The sequence below is a fragment of the Mesoplodon densirostris genome, chromosome 6 (genome assembly GCF_025265405.1).
Source record: "Mesoplodon densirostris isolate mMesDen1 chromosome 6, mMesDen1 primary haplotype, whole genome shotgun sequence".
Classification (NCBI taxonomy): Eukaryota; Metazoa; Chordata; class Mammalia; order Artiodactyla; family Ziphiidae; genus Mesoplodon; species Mesoplodon densirostris.
In genome coordinates, this window is record NC_082666.1 from 236,721 (window position 1) to 259,774 (window position 23,054).

At 49.4% G+C, this 23,054-nt stretch overlaps 1 protein-coding gene across 2 annotated transcripts in view; it reads right to left on the bottom strand.

Annotated features, from left to right (window-relative positions):
* Nucleotides 1–23,054, bottom strand: part of CACNA1B (calcium voltage-gated channel subunit alpha1 B) — a 200,241-nt gene that overhangs the window by 43,851 nt on the left and 133,336 nt on the right. For both annotated transcript variants that reach the window (XM_060100653.1, XM_060100655.1), the window contains exons 21-26: nt 11,675–11,801; nt 8,837–8,966; nt 8,533–8,592; nt 7,270–7,376; nt 2,509–2,605; nt 1,134–1,294 (exon numbers count right to left, since the gene is read on the bottom strand). In XM_060100653.1, the coding sequence (XP_059956636.1) occupies nt 1,134–1,294; nt 2,509–2,605; nt 7,270–7,376; nt 8,533–8,592; nt 8,837–8,966; nt 11,675–11,801 (682 nt within the window). The remainder of the gene's footprint in view (nt 1–1,133; nt 1,295–2,508; nt 2,606–7,269; nt 7,377–8,532; nt 8,593–8,836; nt 8,967–11,674; nt 11,802–23,054) is intronic.

Consider the following 23,054-nt stretch of genomic DNA (forward strand, 5'->3'; position numbering starts at 1 on the left):
TCCATGTATACAAATTAGCTCAAAATGGATCAAAGACCTAAATGTAAGAGCTAACACTATAAGACTCTTAGAAGAAAACACAGGGGGCCTCAGAAAAGAACACATAAATTGGACTACATCAAAATTGAAAGCTTTTTTTGTGCTTCAAAGGACATCATCCACACACAGAATGGAACAAAATACTGAAAATCATCTATCTGATAAGGGACTTGTATCAGGGCTATATTAAGAACAATAACAATCGGTTATAAAAAGGACGAACAACCTAATTTAAAAAATGGGTAAAAGATCTGAATAGACATTTTTGCAAAGAAGACCTACAAATGGTCAATATGCACATGAAAAGAGGCTCCACATCGTGAATCACCAGGGAAATGCAAGTCAAAGCACGATGAGACACCACTTTGTACCCACTAGCACGGCGATAATTACATTTTTAAAAAGGAAAATAACAAGTACTGGCAAGGATGTGGAGAAATCGCAGACATGCTGGTGGGAGCTCAAAATGGTCCAGCCACTTTGGAAAACTGTCTGGCAGTTCCTGAAACTGATAAAGAGAATCACCACGTGACCCTGCAATCTCACTTCTACGTTCATACTCGAGAGAAATGAAAACACCTATCCACAGAAAAAGTTGTACACATGTTCAAAGCAGCACTAATCACAACGGCCAACATGTCCACCAACAGATAACTGGATCAGTACAATGAGGTGTAACTGAAGAAGGAATAAACATCTGGCCGTTAAAAGGGACGAAGTACTGCACAGGCCACAGCAGGAGGCACCTCCACAGCACTAGTGGTAGAAGCTGGACACACAGGACCCCAGATCACAGGATTCCGTTTATGTGAAGTGTCCAGGACGGCATCCACACGGCGCCACCCTCCCCCTCACTCCTCCTCCTGAGGGCGCCTCTCCTGTCTGCTCTGCTGGGGCCCAAGGCCCCAGGGGGACGGGGAAGTGGCTCCAACCCCGGGGCGGCCCTCTGACCTTAGGGCCCAGCCTGGATCTCGAGGGCCGACGGGACGCCCGGCAGTGGCCACGCGGAGCTCCCTGAGGTGTGCGGGCAGGAAGGGCCCGTCCTGCCAGGGAGGCGCGGCGCTGGGGACAGAGGAGCCGCCCTGCCCGGTTACCTGCAGTCCCGCTCCAGCTCCTTGGACTCGTCGGTGCAGTAGAAAAACTTCCCCTTGAAGAGCTGCACCGCGATGACGGCAAATATGAACATGAAGAGCATGTAGACAATCAGGATGTTGAGGACGTTCTTCAGGGAGTTCACCACACAGTCAAACACAGCCTGCGGGGGGTGGAGCCATGAGGGGCGGGGCCAGGCCCGTGACCACCGCAAGGGTCTGCACCGGGACCGGCTGCCTTGTGTGGGAAGCTGCCTGCGCTGTCCTCCTCTAGAAGGGTGATCCTGGACTGGATGGGGTGGGCAGGAGGTGCTAGAAAAGGTGCTGCAGGCAGTGGGGCCAGATGCCGAGGGGAAGCTGGTGCTGGGGCCGGGGTCAGGCCACTCTGCCAGGCCACGGGCTGACGTGGAGGGAAGGGGCCGGGCCGGGCCGAGGACCGTGCCTGGCCCCTGCCCATTGGTGGGAAGCGGGATGGGGAAGCGGTGATGCGCAGGCCAGCTCAGGACAGGGACTTGGGGCACGTCCATGAACCAGAGGAGACTCCCGTCTGTTACCACCGCCCGGGCCTCCTGTCAGGGGCTATCACTGTTCTCCAGTGAGCCTTTCCCTGCTGCCCTGGCCCTGGTTCCGGCTGGCCGTGCACAAAGGCAGATCCACGACCATCTCCTGAGACCCCACCTGGCACAATCCAGACACAAGCAGCTGCCTTGGCAGCGCAGACCCTGCCCACCCACCCCTGGAGCCTCCATCACCCCCGGAGCCGCCCCTTCACTCGCGGCTCTAAGCAAACTGCCTGCCGTAACCCCACATCGCTTAGGGTCTCCATGGCCCACGTGTCCAAGCTGCTCCGAACGCTACTGCACACAGTCTTGGAGGATTAAGTGAGTTTAAGTACAAGCTCAGCAACTGTTAGATTGCAGCACAATTCTAAAGCCACACCACGCTTCAGGGAACCCCTGCCCTCCCCGCATCTCCCTGTGAGCCCACCTCCGTCTCTCCGCAGCCCTTCCCCCTGCACTACAGCTGCTGATGAAACCCGCTGTCCCATCGGGCGCCCCTGGGTTGAGGAAGAGGAGCCTTACAGGACACTGCGGAGAATGAGCCCCCTCGGAGAGGGTCACAGAGCTGAGAGTCCGCCCCCCGCACGCGACACAGGGCCTCCCTAGTGCGGGGCCTCCCCTCAGCCCTGCTCATCCTCACCCCACGTGGGAAGCTGCAGGGGACCAGGCCAGTTACACATGTGCACCCCACAATGCACACCTACATGTACACGTGTACACACGCATGCACACACACGCACAATCTACATGTACATGTGTGCCCACACGCACACATGAGCGCACACACACACACCCACGGCCCCACTCCAGACTCGCACCTTGAGCTTGGGCAGCCGCTTGATGGTCTTGAGCGGCCGCAGCACACGCAGGACCCTCAGGGACTTGATGGTGTTGATGTCTTTCCCTTTGGAGCCTCTAGAAGGGAGAAGCCACCCATGTAGACAGGCAGGGTGCACACCTGTGCCCAGAGGACCTGGGGACAGGGCAGCCTTGGCCCTACAGGCACCACAGGCCAGTGCCCCTCCCCCTACGGGCTGCCTGCCAAGGCGTCCGCAGAGCGGACAAGGGCCGGGGCCAGGTCAGCAGCTGGTGTCCAGGGAGAGCTGAGCTTCTGGATGGGAAGAGCCCCTCCCCGCCGGGTCATGTCATTCGGCACTCCCACCCACAGTGGGGACACCGGCTTCCTCCAGACACCATGCTGAGACCCCCAGTGGGAATGAAGCAGGGAGGCCGCGCCAGGACTGCAGCTCCAGCTGGGGCTGGGCTGTGACTGAAAAGGTATTGCAGGTCAAATCTGATGGCCATGTCCTTGGTTTGGTTTCCTGGCTTTGAAGGCTTTTGAGAGTTCAGTCTGAGACTCCTTATGAAAATTTGTAACAAAGCAGCCCTAAAAAGGACTTAAATGATCAGTCACTCTTCTTGCTGCACTTATACAAATAATCAGGCCAAGTTTAATACAAATTAGTTTTACTGTGATTATCCTTGGTAAAAAAGTGGGGGTATTGTAAAGAGAAAAAAATATGTTTGTCCCTTTAGAGATAGTAGATTCTAATCCTAATAATTATCTTTAAGGTTTTGTTATGTACCTGTAAACTGGGCTGGGTCCTGAATTCTTCCAGTTTCCTCAAATATCTGGCTATGACTTACCAAGCTAACGTTTCAGATTTTCTCCCACCTCTCTGATTTGAAATCAGTCAGAACAAAGACTGCCCTGAAATCCCCTTGGAAGGGACTGCGCCAGGTCCCCCTCACTACCCAGATGGCAGTAGACTTCAGGGACTGGAACTTTGGATAAACATTTCACAGCTGAAGAAGCCCCAGCATTCCCTTCTCTGGTCTGATCCCCTACACTGGTCTCTCAAGCCCTAGAGCAGAGAGGGGCAGCGGGCCACAGAGGGCCCCTGGCAGACCTCCTGCGGGCCAAGCCCCTGCTGGTTCCAGCAGGCTCCATGCTGGACAGCTCCCAGGTCCCCAGCACGGTGAAGCGGGGGCTGCCTCAGTCCTGCTGCCCTGCCCCAGGCTCTGCACGCCAGGCTGGCCGAGGTGAGGACCAGCTCCCTGCGTGCTGCCCCCCACCACTCACCTCACCTCACCTGCCACCCACAGGTCACAGAGAAAATCAATTTCCAAGCCTCCCTCAGGGATGAGGCCACCTCCCCGCCTGCCTTTCCCCTCCCCCTCCCTCTGTGGGAACCCAGAGCCTCAGCCATCCTTCAAAACAAAACCAAAACACCCCATCTCATCCTGTACAAATGCTGGAGCCCTCCAAATCGAACTGAGAGGAAGAGAAGCAGCTGACGTGGACACAGACGCTGCGGCCCAAGATGACAGGTCATGACTTCACACTTCCCTGTCCGTTCCTCCCGTGCTGGCACAGAAACATCACACCCTCGTCTGTATGTCCCAGACCAGCCCCAATGGGGTCAGCCTTTCAGACTGCTGGATTTGGCACCAAAGACTCGCACCTATCCCGACTGTGTAGATCAGATCAGTCTCCACTCACGAGGAGACCCCACCAGCAGCACCCATCTTTGCAAGGCATTTAGGAAGGCTCCTTACTTCAGGGGAGGAGATTCTAGTCCCACACACACTAAAAACCTGACTGACTCCTGGCTTAAATGGGTAAACGTAGCAAACGCTGCGAATAAATCCATCACTTGGTTTCAAGTAAATATGCACAAGGAGTTAGGTTAGGAGTAAACATGCACAAGGTGTGATCAGAAACCTCTCCGTAACTCTTGAAGACACTGCAGATTCCCCTGCAAATACCCTTAGACTCTCTGGCCAAAGTTGGTCCTAATAATAGGATAGCCCTTGGTTATCTTTTTTTTTTTTTTTTTTTTTGCGGTATGCGGGCCTCTCACTGTCGTGGCCTCCCCCGTTGCGGAGCACAGGCTCCGGACGCGCAGGCTCCGGACGCGCAGGCTCAGCGGCCATGGCTCACGGGCCCAGCCGCTCCGCGGCATATGGGATCCTCCCAGACCGGGGCACGAACCCGTATCCCCTGCATCGGCAGGCGGACTCTCAACCACTTGCGCCACCAGGGAGGCCCCCTTGGTTATCTTTAACTGAGCAAGAAGCTGTCTATGCTGTGGCCAACACTACCGACAGTACCTGGACTGGCACTTCCGGGGAAGTTGAAAATCAGTTACATAAGATCATGGAGCCAGCTACGTGGCTCAAATGTGTGACTTCTTCATGGGGTTTTTCTTTGATTGGTTTGGGTCTTGGGGACCATGGCTCCAAAGTACACTTCAAACATTAGGAATTATCCTGCTTATAATGCCCTTGATGTGTTTGTGTTTGTCGTATTCTCTCAAAAACTTTAAATACACGTTTGTAGCTGATAACCACTAAGTAAATGGTCTCCATTCTGACTGGAATGTCAGAAAAGCAGCAAAGGAAATGACCACCATAAGGATTATGACCTGGAACTATGGTCTGTGAATGTCACAGGGATTAAGCAAACACATCATGATCTATGGATACCACATCAAAGATCAAAACTGCAAAAAACTACACAGTAGGAGCTAAGAGTGGTGCTAATGCCCGTGAATAAAAAATATTGCCTGCCATAGCAGTAAACAAAGGATGTTGCAGCCATCAAGCCACCACATTACAGCCACTGGATGGCGAGCCCTGAGGGAGCTCAGGATGGAGGCAGAAAGCCCCCCTATCTAGAGGTCAGCCACCCCCTCCCCACAGGGCACCTCGGGAGATTCAGGATGAGAAGCCCAGGATACTGGCCCAGATAGCTCAGGTACATATCAAAGGAATGATTCAATGAGCCCAGACTCTTGCATTTCCCATATAAAGAAAAGCACTAAATCCCTTAACTTGAGATGCCTGGTTTTCTTTAGTTAACAGTGATCTTCTGATATTACGACTACCTGGGCTGTGTTGCAAAAGCTCCTGTGCATCCCGGCTCCCCACCTGCCTCTTTGGAGCCAACCCTCAGAGTTGTCTGAGATGCTGTGTCCCGGGCTTAAGTCCTCAGTTTTGTCCGCCAAATAAAACGTAACTCTCAACTTCTAGGTTGTGTATGTTTTTTTAGCCGACACACCTAAAATTTTGATCACATCTCTCAGTTGGGCTGACAGTTTGATCAGAAGGCGAGAATTGTTAAAAAAAAAAAAAAAAAAGAGGAGGGGGAGAGGGAGGGAGAGGAGAAAGAGGAAAAGGAAGAAAAAGGAGAAGGAAAAATAAAAAGAAACAACAGGCCCAAAGTGGAGCCACTTGCCCCCAGGACAGCGAACCAGGAATGAATTTCAGTTTCAGCCTTTCCCAGGAATGGAATTTCTGGACTTTCCTGGTCAGCACCAGTGAGGTAACCTTGCCTGAAACAATCCTTTCTTTTCTTTTGTTAATAACCTTGTCTGGCTCCCTTTCTATAAAGGCCTTCAATTTTGTACAGCCTCCATCACGTACAGCCTTTCTACTTACTAGATGGGATACTGCCTGTTTCATGAATCACTGAATAAACCCAATTAGACCTTCAGATTCACTCAGTTGAATTTTGTTTTATAACAATAGAGGGTCAGAGATGCTGGGCGTTTCAGGGAGGCACTGTGGAAAAAGGAAAGAGCAAGAAAGCCCTGTCTCCAGGGTAGACACGTGGGAAAGTGTCTCAGGATCGCCAACATCCTGGCAGCCAAGGTCACACAGCTCCCACCCAGAGCACGCACTGCCCTCCGGGCCCAGGCGCCCAGCCTCCAGCACTCGGTCAGGATTCCCTGCTCGCCAAAGGGGGGGCCACGCCCAGCTCCAGCCCCCAACCCGGCCCCCAGAGGTGAGGCGGGGACGTGTGGCCCTGGGACATGGCTCCGGGCAGCATGCAGCCCAGACGGTGGCGGGAAATGAGCGGAGGTGAGGCATGGTGATGAAACGGCCCACGAGGGGCTGCAGCGTGCTGTGATGTGCGACAGTGAGGCAACAGAGGGGAGGCATTACCCCATGAAGCTCCTGCCGAGAGTCCAGCAACAGGAGACAAAGAGAAGAGAGTCAGTGAGGAGGCCTCCCCGGGGGCTCAGGGATGAGCCCGTCCCTCCGTATCTGTGTCCATCAAGGGTCTTACTTCTCTCTGGATCCCCCCCCACCTCCGCCAAGTCTCCCCACCCCGCCCCCCGCTCCACCAGAGCACCCAGCGCCCGCCTCACGCCCGCCACTGTGTAGGGTCTGAGGGAGCCAATCCAGGCCCGGCCACAACAGGGCTGAGTGTTGCTCACTAGGGAGCCACAGAAAATGGCGGAGCACCCCAATGGCGGAGACCCCCGGCTGCACCCACCCACACTGGGTGACCGAGCAGGGCAGCCGCGTCCGGGCACGGGAAGTTTTCTGAAGGACCCAAGAGGCAGACACCATAAGCAGAGGCCTGCCTATCCAATTTCAGAGCCACGCGGTGTGTCAGGGACAAACGAGCCTTGAGGTCCTCCCAGCCCCACAGCCCAGCCCCAGGCATAGGGGGACTGACTAGAGACAGCCATGGAGGCCGATGGACCCCTTCCTCCTTCACCCCCCACACTCATCACGGCTCTGGGGACTGCAGTCCAGCAAGAGTCAGAGCAGACCTGGGTACTTACGAGAAGGCAAACGCCACCAGGGCCCCACTGACCACAATGAAGTCCAGAATATTCCAGAGGTCCCGGAAGTACGCGCCAGGGTGCAGCAGCAGTCCCAAATCGATCATCTTTAGGGGAACAACACACTTTAATGAACAGAGTATTTCAGAAGAGGAAGGCAGAGCCAGAGCCCAGAGACGTGGTTAGGGGGAGGGTGCCGCTTCATGTCACATCCCATCAGGGGAGGGGACACAGCCCTGATCATGCCTATCATGAAAGGGGACACGGCTCAGGTCACGTCCTGTCAGGGGAGGGGTCACAGCTCAGGTCACGCCTGTCAGGAAAAGGGGTCACGCCTGTCAGGGGAGCGGACACAGCTCAGGTAATGGCCTCTTAGAGCCTCAATGGGTGTTTGGATCTCCATGCCTTTGACCCAATGACCCTGCACGGTCATGACTGGCTGAGATCCTTCCCGGGCCCCCTGCTCCTGTGGAGCCTGAGTGAGTCTCTCCTCCATCGCTGGGCTGCAGGCACACGCTGCCCGGAGCACGCTGCCCGCCAGACCCAGGAGTGCCAGCCCCGTGTGGCAAGAGGAAGAGCTGCCGGATTCTGCCCCTCCTGCAGCGGCACCTTAACGCCTCTGGGCCTCCGTGTCCTCGTTTGTAAAATGAACCGATAACGCCTCCCCCAGGAATTTGGGAGAGAACTGAAGCGCGTGCTCGCGTACACAGAAGCCGCCCTGAGTCAGCCCGTAGGCACCCCGCGCACCCGTGTGGAAAGCACAGGCCACTTGTCAACACCTAAAGGAGGGACGAAGTCGCAACAGCGACACGGTCACCCTCCATCTAGGATCAAACACTGGCGAGTCCTCAACACCCACCTGCCGTGATCTCTGGGCCTTGAGGCCACCGCCCTGTCCCTGCTCGCCTTCCTCCGGCCGAGGTCCCGGCCTCCCCCTCTGCTGAGACAACCCTGCACGGGCTGCGCTCACGCCGCACCGTAAGGAAAGCCTGTCCCCCTCCGCGAGAAGGGTCTCCATTAGCAGGTAGCGGAGACCAGGGCCAGCGCTTGCGAGCTCTCCTAAGGCTGACGTGATGCTGTGGCGAATCCTTAAGAAATGTGGCCTTGTGTCTCCACAAGACACAACCTCTACCTGAGGGCTCAGGTGCCCTCATGTCATCACACATGTGTGCATGCCCAGGACACACTTGCCACGTGCCTCCATCTCAGTCACGAGGGGGATGAGCAGAGTCCCGGGGTCACCAGGGCAACCACACATCTCACCTTTATCACCATCTCAAAGGTGAAGACGCCTGTGAAGATGTAGTCCATGTACTTCAGCACCTGGAACCAAAAGGAAAGGCTTTTCTCAAAGGCGAGGCCAGAAGCTCGAGCAGGGGCCGGAGCCTGAACGACAACCCATCAGCCTGGGTGCTGCGGCCAAGGGTCTGGGAGGGGAGGAGGGGAGGGGAGGCCAGCGTCCCTGTGGGAGCGCACCCCTGAAGCGGCAGCCCGCCCTCCCTCCCATCCCGGGCACGCCCCGCTCTCTGTGTCCCCAGACCCCCTGCGGCCCGACGGCAGCGCTCACGTTGTTCCTGGGTGAGTCTGTCTGCACAGGGTCCTCGGCAGCCAGGGCGATGCTGCTCAGGGCGATGACCACGAGGATGCCCATCTCAAAGTACCTCATGGTCACGATGTAATGGCAGAAGCGGCGGAGCCTGGAAGGCAAAGCACGGGTCACCTAAGGCCCATGGAGGGCTGGGCTGGCCCCTCCCCATAGGAAGAGCTGAGCTCTGGGACATGTCCCTGTGGTCGGGAGATAGTGGCCAGGTGACTGATGGGGACCAGATTCCTGGGAAGGTAGGTGGCGGGAAGGCTGCAGAAACCCTGGGCAGGGCCAGCCCGCCACAGCTTGCAGGCCAAGTCGGTCTGGCACGTTCACTACATGAAGTTCCACTGGGGCCCAGCCAGGCCTGCTCGTCTACCTGCTGTGGGGCTGCCGTGCCCTGGACGGGCTTCCAGCTCTGCTGCGGGTGGGGGAAGAGGCCGAGTACCAACAGTCCCGTGGAGAGCAGGTGCCTCTCGAGCCCCAGTGCTGGGCGTGGTGCCCCCGTCGGAGCCGCCAGAGCTGCATGTGTGCACCTGCCCGCCTCCACCCACCACTATTCTGCTCTGTTCAGGCACATTCTGGGCTGGGACACAGTGGTGAACAAGACACCGGTAAACATAAAGCAACAAGAGATGCTCAGGTGTTGACACACACCACGACTCAGCAGGAGACAGTGCCCAGGAGGCCGGCAAAGGCCTCGCAGGGGACAGTGAAGCCGATCCCGGAGGACGTGCTCACGGGGGCCGCCCTCCTGCCTCTGCTGGCTCCACCACTGCCCACCAGCCCGTCCAACCTGCTCCTCTCGCCAACGCGGAGCGTTCCCAAGGACACCCACGTCTCTCTGTCCCTGGAAGGGACTGGACTTTATGCCTGGGTCCTCCTCACCCTGACCACCGTGTCCAGCTCCGGCCCACACGCTCCCCGAGCTGCCCTTCCCAGGCCCCTGAGTGACCTGCCGGCACTTCTCCCTCCTAATTGAGACCCTTTTCCTTCCACTTCCACGACGCTCCATCTCGGGCCCTCTTCCATCCCAGCCCCCTTCCTTCTAATCAACAGGTGCCGGTCCATCTTGTGGCTGAGTTTCCACCCTCGCTCAGACCCCCAAGTCCCCCGGCTGTGTGCCACCTGCCAGCTGCCCCGGGCTCCACAGGGTCTGTGCTCACCACCCCCAGCCTGGCCGGGCCCCCAGCTGTCAAGCAGAAACCCTGGCTGCCATCCCTCACATCTCCACCCCCTTCCACATCTAATTTGCCATCAAATCCTGCAGATTCTGCCTCCAAAATTTCTCCCCAAGCATTTCGCTCCCAAACCCCTCCACTCTGGCTACCCTCACCAAATCACCACCATCTCTTCCTGAAAACCACGGCCACCTACTACACGGTCTCCCTGTCTCGTCTCCAGTCTTCCCACCAAAGGGCTCTGCTGAAGTGCAGTCTAACCAAGTGACCACTCACCCCCAACTGTTTACAGCCTCTCAAGCTTCTCAGGGCTCTCGGTGTCACCTCTACTTCTCCACAGAACACACAACAGCGCTGTCTACCTCTGTGCTTTTCCATGCAACTGTCGCTAGCTGTTCTGAGCCTGATGTCTTTCACTTCTGGACCACTCTAAGTTCTCTCAGCCCTCCAAGAATACTGGTTCCTCCCTCTTCATCTTAACTCTTCACCCTTCAGGTTTCACCTGAGATCTCTCACCTCCTCCAGGAAGACTCCCCTGACTCGCCCCACCTGCTCCAAGACACCAGACCTCCCTGCTTTACCGTCCGCATTGTACTCATTTGACGGACACCACCCGGTCGGTGCTGGAGGCCGAGGCCTTACCTGTCTCTACCGCCATCTTACTCCAAGCCCCTAGCAGAGCAAGCTACCCACAGACGTATGCTGAAAGGAGGAACGTGGGGGGATGGACGACGGGGGCTGGTGGAAAGACTGCTGGATGCCCAGGGCAGGAGGGCTGGCTGGACACGTGGGTAAAGCACGGAGCACGAGTTCCTCAGACCCTGCTGCGCTGCCCCCCCTGGGTGGTGTGGTTCCGCCTTTGCTCTGCCTGCATCTCTGCCTGGTGGGCTCTCACGACACCCCCGCCACGTCTCTGTTCCAATCCACTTCGTATCAGCAGCCCCCACCGTCTGCATCTCCAGTCCCCGCTTTGCGCTTCCTCTTAGCCCTTCCCTCCATGAACCATCTCACATCCCCTCCCTAACGTCCTGTCTGCTGTCTGCCTCTCCACTCGCTTGTAAGCTTAAGAACGGACGGGGCCCTTGTCCGTTCTGCTCATGACCACGTATTCCCAGCACCTAGAACGCTGTCTGGCACGTGAATATTGGTTGAGCTAATGAAGGTAGGTGGACTGATGAGTGGATGAGACTCATGGTGGTGTAAACAGAGGGGAGAAAATGTGCACAGACACATGACTGACTGTGACGCACACCTGCTGGCTCTGACGGAAGGTGGGCGGAGGGCAGCACATATGCACGACGGATGTAAACTGGGCGTGTGTGTGCAGAGGTAAACTAAGGCTGCAGTGGGGGTTAAGAACAAGGCCCTGGGACCAACCGTCTGGGTTCAAATCCCAGCTCCACCACTGAGATGGACGGGCTGTGTGTCTGGACACCGGCCTTCCCTGTGGCTTCGTGTCTTCATCTGCAAAGTGAGGTGATAGTCGTGTGTGCTTTGTGGGATGCTGTGGTGATCAATCACGATATTAATACACGTAAAGGAGCAGGTCACATCTAGCACTCGCTGGTAGCGTGTACACATGGATCATGGGCCATGGACAAGAGGACGGCACAGGACACGGGCTGGTGACAAGACTCACAGGTTGGTGGGGCTTAAGCAGAACATGGAGCTGTAAGGGACGATGGGTCGGGGGCCGCTCCTCATCACATCGTCAGCTTCCACCTCCTTCTTCCCTTCTGCTTGGCTTTCCAGGTCCACGTTACCACCTGCAAGGACACGAAGCCACCAAGTTAGGGGTGTGGCTCATAAACCCACATCACGCAGGTCTCGCCCCGGGGCGACAGACACTCTCCCAGCTCCAACCCCACAGGTCTTCGTGGACCCACCCAGGGAAGGGCGTGCGGCTAAGAACACAGCTTCACATGAGGCCCCTGCGATCCCAGCCAGGCCGCCACTGAGGCGGACGACGGCAGGGCCGTGCCAGCGCCGAGGACCTGGGCCGTCTGCCGCAGAGACCCAGAGGCCCTGCCTCACCTCTCCCTTCACCAGGGTCACTAGGGGAGCAGCACCAAGCCCAGCGGGCGTCCCTGGCTGTGGACTTCTCTGCTTCCCTAGGGGTCATAAATCTAGATGTTCTAAGAACATCAAAGCCGCCTTCAGCCCCAGAGACCAGGGCCAGTAGGTTCCCCCATCCCAGTTCAGGGCTCACCCCTCGAGAGAAGGCATCCCGGGCTGCCTGGTGAGAGCTCCTGCTGTCGCTGCAGGGGTTTGGGGCAGGGCCAACAGGGCAGCGAGGAGAGGGGCCGGCCTGGCCTGAGGCCGCTCTCCTGAACCTGCCGGTCAGGCCTGACCCATTGCACAGGGCCCGCAGAGGACACTGACTCAGGGAGGACACGGGCACTGCCGTCGCCCACACACCCACTTGGCCCTTCCTCCTCGCTCTTCATCCCCCCTCTTCCCTAAGGCCCATCCTCTGCGCTATCAGCACCCCCTCCTCCACTTGGCACCCACAAATCAAAGTCCCCAGGGCTAAAATGGCTGTGACCACTGTTTTTAAGTAGATTTTGCTGTTCTGCATAGTATGTTTCTCACAACACTTTCATTTTTAACTATCCTAATGTATGTTTCCATTCTTGCCGGTAACAGTTCCTGAGACCCCAGGGACGCCAGGGAGGACAGCGCAGTGACTTGGAGCCAATGCCCACTGTCCACCTCACTTTTACTTCTTGGAAGAAGCACAAAGGCAGAAATGAGGGAGGTTCCCTCCAGCATGTGTGAAGACGAAGGCTCTAAGCTTCTCCCCTGGCTGCTGGCCACTCTGAAGTCCTGCAGAGAACGGCCGGGCCAGAGAAAACAGTCTTGACCCGAACGTGAAACCAGCTTCAGCTACAGCAGCTACGATGCTTCCTAGAATGTCAGCTGTCACCACCCAGCACCATTCAATTCCTGGCTGAAGGCATAAATTATAGCATCTTCTAAGAAAGCAACTGGGCAATACTTATTTAAAGTAAAAAATTCTGTCTATTGATTTAATTTGTACAAAATTATCTCCTAAGGAAATCAAGCATGCACACAAACATCTGTATTCACAAAGGTGCTTGTTATAAGTTCTTTTACAATAACAAAAACTATGAAAAGTATAACCATAGGAGATCAACTAAGTGTGCAATACTTACAGGAAGCATCATACTATGAATATTAAAAATGCATACAAATAGTTTAAATGACTTATCATAAACTTTAAAGAAGAAGCTTATGATAAGGTAAGTTAAAAAAAAAAAAAAAAAAGACAGGCTACACACTTGTATATCCCAGATGGGCTCAACTATGAAAAATAACATATACAGGGAGAGAAATAACACCAAAATAACAGTAACTGTGGTGATCTCCGAAAGGCTTTCTGATAACAATCTCAATTCTCTTCACTATACTTTTAACACTAAAATTTTTTTTTCTGTGATTAGCATGTGTAACTTTTAAATTAAGAAACATTTATTATTTTAAAACCACAGCTTTTCAGACTCTTCCACAATAACAATTAAGCAAACCCAAGGACAAGTAAACTGGGAAAAAGGAACCAATATACACTGAATGAAGAATTTTTCTGCTCAAAAAAAGTGGAACAAAGATGCCAGAGCCTGGATGAAAATATTTCCCCTGAAATAGATTTACTACTACAACAACAGCAGAAATCATCAATTAAGTCAAAACAAACCAGGAATAAAGGGAGAGGATCAAAAGGAGAACTACAACAGACTAAGGAAATATCCTGTTGGAAGCTGTTTAAAAAAAAAAAAAAAAGACTAAGTCACAAAAATTAATTCATTAGGGCCTCCCTGGTGGCGCAAGTGGTTGAGAGTCCGCCTGCCGATGCAGGGGATACGGGTTCGTGCCCCGGTCTGGGAGGATCCCATATGCCGCGGAGCGGCTGGGCCCGTGAGCCATGGCCGCTGGGCCTGCGCGTCCGGAGCCTGCGCGTCCGGAGCCTGTGCTCCGCAACGGGGGAGGCCACAACAGTGAGAGGCCCGCATACCACAAAAAAAAAAAAAAAAAAAAATTAATTCATTGAAACAGAAGACAATCAAGCCAGATGGCCAGATATGGGGGAGGGGGGTGGATAAAGAAAGGAACAGAACGTTCACTGAAAACAACATGTGCCGGGCTGGTCCAGGTGCTTTATTCTCACAACGGCACTTACTGGCACGTATTATTACCTCCAGTTTGCAGATTAAGAAACTGAGGCTGAACGGAGGAATTACATTGTGGGGACACAATCGACCAAAGCTGGGGTGAGGCACCACATTAAACCACTCCCTCCAGAGGACTGAAGGGAGACCAGGCGGGTGGTGCGCCGGGCTTCCAGGAAAGCACAGGTAAGTCCTCTCTGACAAGAACATCCTCACCTGGCCCACAGAATCCCCACCGACCAAGGCAATCATTTCCAACTTGAAGAGAACTTAAGCCTAATGTCCCCAGGCATCCAACATGTCCAAAGAATTTCTCTCCTATAGCTATGTACCATCCCTGGGAGAACTGAAAAAGCAACCAAACAATTCTTTTTCTGTAGGGCTTGATTATCAAACAAAGCCCACTTCAGAAAGGGTGGATTGAGGTCAGTCGTATATGAACCCAAAACAAAAAACATCAGCAAACATACAAGGACCAGAAAACAAACATCACCCCCATACAAGGTGGGCGAAAGACAACAGAAACAAGTAATATATATATAACCCCCAATGGACTTCAGATATAAGTACCTTTAGATGAGGACTATAAAAGAACTAAACATAAATATGTAAAGAAATTTTAAAAAATGAGTCTTTAAAAAATGAACAAGCAAGAGAAGTCTATAAAATTGACCCAGCATTTCCATGGCCTATGACAGAGAGGCTTAAAAAGGACTCATCCTCCTACTAAAAACAACTATAAAAGCTGAAAAAAATACGTAACTGTTTAAAGGCACAGGAACCAGCTGACACGGACAGAACCTGGGAGAAAAGGAGGCACGAGGCGAGCCCTGTGCACGTGGGGCCGTTTCCCCATTGTCAGAAGCAGAAAGCAACATGCCTACTGGGAGGAGGAGTAAAAGACCGGGGTTTGAGGGCGACAAAGTGTCTGGGAATGAGGGGCAAAATCCCAGAGAGGAGAGCAGGGCAGAGAAGGGAGCCCCTCTGTCGGTCCCGATTCATTCCCCTCCAGTCACTGCTGCACAGAGCAAGACAAGGTTGGTCTCTGCCAGAAGCAAAGGGCCCCGAGGAGGATGCAGGGCTGAAGACTTGATACTAGGTGCATATGCAAACAGAGATTTAACTCCGCTATCATTTTGCACTCGGATTGTTCTTGTTTATGTTAGTGTTCTGTTTAAAGAGTTGCATATCTTGAATAATTTGCTCTTAACCTTACTTTTTCTACAAGGCCTATTATTTTCAATGCATGGCATTTTCAGAAACGCATGCATAATGTTAGAGCAGGAAGGTCTGTACTTCAGGAAGACAGAAAATGATATTAAAGGAAGGTCTGCAATGTAAGAAATTGGTAAATCTATCAATAAATAAACACAATCTCTATAAAGTTGTTGGGAAGGAAGAAAATTTTCCTCTACATTCCTACGTTCTTCTGACTGGTCTAAGAATTAAACTGATGTGAGATTAACAGGAGAAAATCAAATTTAACTTCGTACATACGGGAACCACACATACGTGAGAGGGTCAGACAGAAGGGTAAATGAAGTATATACACCATCTTAAGCTAAGGAATGGGACAGGAGCCTGGGGCTTCCAAGGACAGGAGGGTCATTCATAGGTCAATATAAAAAAGGGCAGGTTTTTGGTAATTAGATGCTTGCCCTGCCATACAGATGGGGCCACTCAGATAACATTTATCTCTGGTAATAACTCTTTCCTGGGAAAAATCCCCAATTTAAATTCTTCTAGGTAGTTAAGGGAGGGGCAGTTGCTTCTCTTGAACCCACAGGGACTCGACTGCCCTTAGCTCAAAATAACCCTCCTGCGAAAGCGACACGTTCTGGGGAGGGTTCATCCTGAATGCCTACGAAGTCAGAACAATAACAATATCTATTTTGTGGGGGAGAAAAGGACTAAAACGCTGGATGCTAACAAGGAAGCTGGGGGAAATGTGATTGCAGCTGCTGCTCTAAGGTCTTAGAACTTAATAAAATAACTATAGATTTTGTTATGCATGCATGATAGAATTATAAGATAACCACTTAAAAATAATTCATAGTTTATAAGCTAATATAGAGAGAAAAATGTGACATGAAAGCAAATAAACAACCAATTATTCAATACTAAAAAGCAAGGAAAGGAGGAAAAAACAGGAAAAATGGAACAAATGTCACAAGTCCAAGTAAACTAATAATCACAATACATACAAGCAGACGGAACCTGGTTACTGACTGACACAGATCATCCAGATGGAATTTTAAAAAATACAGTTATATGTAGTTTCCAAGAGACAAGCCTAAAATCGAGGCCACATAAAGGCTGGAAGTCAAAAGATGGGAAAAGGTACACTTGGCAAACGTTCATTAAAAAAACAAAATAAAACAAAACTCAGGTATATATTCACATCAGAAAAATACAATATAAGAAAAAATCATTATTAGAGTTAAAGTGGGTCAGCAGAAGATGACAAAAAGTTCAGCTCCAGTAAGACACAGCAATTTTAAATATACATAAAGTGGCTTAAAATATAGAAAGCAAACACATATATTTTAACATAAGCTTTTTTTAAAAAAAAAAGAATAAATAAAAGAAAAAGCCTAACAAAAGAGATTCAGAAACACATAGTTACTATTTTAGAAACATACACAATAGTACTTGGTCATCTGTTAGCATGTTTCCTATACTGAACTGTGTGTTTCAAACTATTCAAAATAACTGCATTAAATATAGAAACTTAAAAAAAAAACATACACACACACACACACACACACACACACAAAGCAAGAGCTGACAGATCTACAGAAAGAGATTTCGATGCACCTCTCTTAATTATCGAGGGGTCAGTGTGGCAAAATATTAGTGAATATATAGAATATTTAGCAACACAACTAACAAACTTCATCTAGCAGACAAATATAAGAAGCCAAGTGTTCCCCAAATTAAGAGAAAACATATTCCTCTTAAGCATACATAGAACATTTACAAAAGTCAACCATATGCTAAGCCATAAAGCGGTCGTAAATCTCTCGTCTCAAAGAAGACCATCATGCAGGTCATATCCTCTAATCACAGTACAATTAAGTTGCAATTTAAGGCAATAATCAGAAACCAAAAGGTTAATTAAGATTCAAATTTTACAACTGGAAATTGAAAAAGAGATGTTAAATAGTTCATGGCTCAAAAATTATATATCATAGGCAGTATAAGTGTGTCTACATAGAAAACAGCAGAAAAATTATTTAGAATAAGAGAGTCTGTTTGGCAACTCTGGCTGGACACAAAACTGAAGGACAAAAATTGCTTGCATTTCTACATGGTAGGGGCAAAAAATTTTTAAATACAATTTTTTAAAACAATACTATTTAAAAAAACAGAATAAGTAAAAGGACAAAAGAAGGAATTTGGGGCAGTGAAACTACTCTGTATGATACTACTATGACACAGGTCATTATACATTTGCCCAAACCTTTAAAAGAGTGAGCCCTACTGTAAACCTTGGACTTTGGGTGACAACGGTGCTTCATGGAGGCTCACTGACTGTAACAAATGTACCACTGGGTGGGGGAGGCTGATGGGGCAGGGGCAGGGAGTGTACAGCAAGTCTCTGTGCTTTCCATTTAATTTTACTTGGAAACTAAAACTGCTCTAAAAAAAAAGAGACAAAAATACAAATTTTTCAGGGTAACAGAAAAGAGATACAAATATAAAATCTAAGTAGTTAGGTAAAAATCCTATAATCTTACATTTGAATTACAAATGCCAAAAGAATACATGGTATATTCTTCTTTTTAAAAAAGAAAAAAAAAAGTCCTAAAAAGCCTGAAAGCAGTAAATATCTAGTAGCAATGACCACATTGGTAAATAATACCATTTCTCACCAAAGGAACCACAGCATCTCAGATCAGGTTCTACAGAAGCAGACCATGAGATGAGGGTCCACGTGCAAGGGACTGACTAAGGACGGACTCCCAGAAGGAACTGGAAGGGAGCAAGAAGGCAGACCAGGGCGGAGAAGGAGGCCAGAAGAGGGGCAGAGCTCCAGATAAAGTCCTGCAACAGCGTCAGCTGCTCCTTCGGGGGACCCTGGGGTCTGAACTAAGCCTCATAGTTGTCAGACCTGAAGCCAGAGGGCTGGGCTTTCACCTGCCGCATTCCTTTGCCTGGTGAGGGCCACCTGGGGGAGTCAACCCTCAGGGACTTCCATCTTCCATCCCCCACGTGTTGGGAAGCACCTCTAGTGGTCAAGGGCAGCCCTCCAAAGAGGAGCTGAAGGTGAGGCCACTGGAGGCAAAAGGACCCTGAAGGACGGAAAGGGAGATCTGGAAAAACAGCAGGTGTCCAGGACACAGGTCTCCTTGGAGAAATGGCCTATTCCAGGTCTGGGCAGGAAAGGTACACAATGATCCTGGAATGTTTTGTCACAGATGAAAGCAGAAAGCTGTCAAAGACAACAGGCTGTGAGAAGGTAAAAAAGCCAACTTTAAGGGGCTCCCACTACCCAGAGACAGGACAATTTGAGCATCAGAACAGTGAGTCCAAAGGACTGAAACACACCAAACACGTTAAAATCCAAAGATTCAGAACAATAACTTTGTTAAAGCTCTCGATGACTGTATTTGGAGTTCCTAGTGTACCAACTCGCTACTTTGAAAACTCATATGTAAAGGGACGGAATTAAGCATGTGTCTTGCTAATACAAATACAAACTGCATTTCAGGGTAACCAAAGAGTTAATGAGGGAAGTTCTTCCTTATAGAAAGTGTCAGAATAATTAATGCAGAGGGCATGATAGAATTATAAATTCACAACTGAAAATGCCAAATAAAATCACAGATCTGGGTGACAATCATCAGTGCCCACTAGATCATTAGGGGAAAGGTTGGTGGAGAACCTTACAGTGGATGGGTCGGGCTCTGCCCAAAGGAAAACACTAGATGGTATGTGGCTCCGGATGGCACGTGAGATGAAGCACGCAGCCAGCCACCTATGAAGCTTCCCCAAAGAGTTTAACCTGATCACAGTCAAGATCTGCGGTTCACAAACAAGGGTGATTTTGCCTCCTAGGGATACCTGGCAATGTCTGGAGACTTTTTTTTTTGGTTGTCATAACTACAGGGTACTACTGGCACCTAGAGGGGAAAGGTCAGGGAAGCTGCTAAACATCTTAAAACGCACAAGACAGCCACCACCAACAAAATTTCAATAGTGCCAAGGTTCAGACGGCCTGTTTTAGGATCTAAATATCAGTTAACAGGAGATACGGAGGACAGAGAAATGTGCTAAATGACACCAGGATGCAGTCAACCCAATCCAGGATGGTTTACAGTTTCTTCAGCAAATAAATGGCAAGCAGAAAACAGTCACAGAGTAAAACAGACGCAAACAGATTAAGCTAAGTCAAATGAGCAAAGCTTGTTTGGATCCTGATTCAAACAGATCAATAATAAAAAGTTATTTTTGAGATAATTGGTAAAATTTGAACTTGGGATAGGTATTAGATAACACTAAGAAATTATTATAAACTTTGCTAGGTGTAATAATGCTATTGTAGTTGTTAAATCCTTAACTGTTAGAGATGCTTACATACGCAGTTATACCTAAAGTGATTAAAAGGGGAAAAAAAAGTGAAACATGATTGGCAAAATGTGGATAACTGCTTTGAGGGTGAGTGGCAGCAAATAGGGGTTCATTATATTTGTGTCTCTACTTAACACTGTTTCGATTTTCCATAATAAAAAGGTTTTTATGTAAGCAGCCATAGAGAGAAGAGAGAGCCACACAATGGAAGCATTTGGACTAATGATTAGCTTCTCTACAGAAACAGCAGGAGGCAGAAGATAGTGGAATAGTCTCAAAACACAGAGTGGAAATAACTAACCAACTAGAATTCCATACAAATTGAAACTACTTTCAAAAACAATGGCAAAAAGATTTTTCAGGCAAATTGAGAGAATTTACCACCATCAAACCTCACTAAAAGAAATTAGAAAAGATGTTCTTCATGCAGAAGGGACAAAAAGCCAAATGGATGATCTGAAATACAAGGGGTGATAAAATACAAGAAAAAAAAATGGAATCAACAGGAAAAATATTTTTAAACCAATAAAGAAATCTTTGCCAGTTGGAAATTCAAAATTGTACTTATGAATAACTAATGGATCAAATTAGAAATCATAATGAAACCTGGAAAAAGATTTAGAACTATAAAATATGACATTTCATAACTTGTAATATAAAACTAAAATAATTCTTAGAGTCAAAGTTAAAGCCTTAAACACCCTAGCAAAGTAGAAAGGCTTGTGTCAGAGCTGAGTATTCAACTAATAAATGGGGAAAGAGATTACAATAAGAAAGCAGAAGAAAAGAAACAATAAATAAGAACATAAGGACTTCCCTGGTGGCACAGTGGTTAAGAATCTGCCTGCCAACGCAGGGGACATGGGTTTGATCCCTGGTCTGGGAAGACCCCATATGCCATGGAGCAACTAAGCCTGTGCGCCACAACTACTGAGCCTGCACTCTAGAGCCCTTGAGCCACAACTACTGCGCCTGCGTGCCACAACTACTGAAGCCCACCCGCCCTAGAGCCCACGTGCCACAACTACTGAACCCACGTGCTGCAACTACTGAGCCAGTGTGCTGCAACTACTGAAGCCCGTGCACCCAGAGCCCATGCTCCGCAACAAGAGAAGCCACTGCAATGGGAAGCCCACGCACCGCAACAAAGAGTAGCCCGCACTTGCCGCAACTAGAGAAAGCCCATCTGCAGCATCGAAGACCCAACGCAGCCAAAGAAAAAAAGAACTAATGAAACAGAAAAAGATGTGATAGAGAAGCTCAAGAAGGCCAAAGTTGAGACTTTAGTAGCCTATTAAAATGGACAGAACTTTAGGGGGAAAAAAAGGGTTTATCAAGGGAAGGAAGAAGGGAGGGAGGGAGGGAGGGAAGGATGGAAAGAAGAAAAGAAGGAAAGAAGGAAATTAAAAATGCAATGTGGGCACAACTACAAATCCAGCAGAAACTAAAAAGATAAGAGGCTGGCTCCCATAGACAACAGCAGTCACCCATACTTAGATTTCTCCCTACGTGCTCCACAACCCATGTGGTCGATAAGGAGAGGTGACAAAATCATCCACAGTCCATGCCTACAGCATATGGGAAATAAGAAAACTACAAACTTGAATTTACATGTAAGTGGGAAAACAAACCTCACACCTGCAGAATCAGGCAGGGATTGTATGTAGAAGGGAGAGTGAGGAGGGTCCTAGTAATGCTGGAACACAGACAACATCAACTCATTCATCCACAGGAGAGAAGCCCCCCCCCGCCGCCCCCCCCGCCAAGCAGGGAAATACTGAGAACAGGTTTGAGACCTGCTAGGTCAGGGTGTTGCTTCTAGGGACTTAAAAGGAGAGGCCTGGAAAGTACAAGGCACTGGAGATGGTAACCTGGAGAAGCCAGTGAGAGACGCGACTTCAGGGGCTCAGTGATGTAGGGAAAGAAGAAACAAGTGTCTGAGGTTCAGGGTCCTCCAGAGATAGGATTTTATCACAGAATTAGAACTAGACAAACACTCCCCACTAGGCACCACTGAAAAAGAAACTGGGTTTCACTGTACTAAATAAGAAGGTGTTCTTGAACTAGAAATCAAGTAAGCTGCCCAAACCCCTCCCCTACTCTTCACAAAATCACATGTAATTTTTGGTACAGGAGACTGTAACATATTTCCTCATTATCAGAAAAATGAACCCAACAACCATACAAAGCTTCTACATAAGAACATAGAAAGTAAGGATGAAAACCTTTCAGGTAATAAAAATACTCCACCAAAAAACAACTGCAAAGCAGAGGAAAACTGTTACACAACTTTCCAACATGAATTAAATATAATTAAACAAACAGTTGTTGATAAGGAAAAAACACCACAAATCAGATTCAAAAGTTCAAAATAAAAATGTATGGATAACTAGGCAATGTGAGATGAGAGCTGACCAAACTTAGGAGAGAAATTGAAGAAAAAGACAAACATATCTGAGAAATAAAGTTAAACAGAAAAAATTGTCTTGGAAATCACAAGGAGACAACAGATAAGTCCAAGGGAAAATAGATATGACAGAAATTATAGCAAGGGAAAAAGAATTTAGGAGTGAAATGAAGAATGAGTTTTCAGAAGGGTAAGAGAGAAATCCATACAGAAGATAGGCAAAGGAGATTTAACACCTGTATAACTGGAATGTCTGAAAAACAAAAATAAAACAATGTAATAGAACTAACATTTAAAACTGTAATCCCAGAAATTTTTCCTGAAATGAAATAACACCTATCAATTGATTTTTGACAAAAGTACCAAAGTAATTCCATGGAAAAAGACAGCGTTTTCAACAAACAGTAATGGAACAAATGGACATCAGTGGTAGTGGGGGAGTGGATAATGAGAACCTCAACCCTTACCTCATGCCATATATAAAAATTAACTCAAGACTTCAGCTTCTGAAAAGATGGAATAGAGGTACTTTCTTCCATTCATCCTTCTAAGCACAACTAAAAACCCTGGACACCATATGTAAGGCCAACCTAGGAGGATTCTGAAAGGTGGAGAAAAGAAGGCAGATTTGCTGGTATCTTGGAAACTGAGGAACAACACAACAACAGGTTTTGTTTCTGGGTTTTTTTTGGTTTGTTTTTGTTTTTTTTATGCCTCATATATCCTTGGTGCTGGAGAAGCCAGCAACCCAGAATGCCAACAGGAAAGATTTTTAAAGGCCAGCTCTCCCTAGTGACAGGACCAGGAAAGGTAGAGCCTAACCAGGTGGGAAACTTATAGCCAGTAACCAC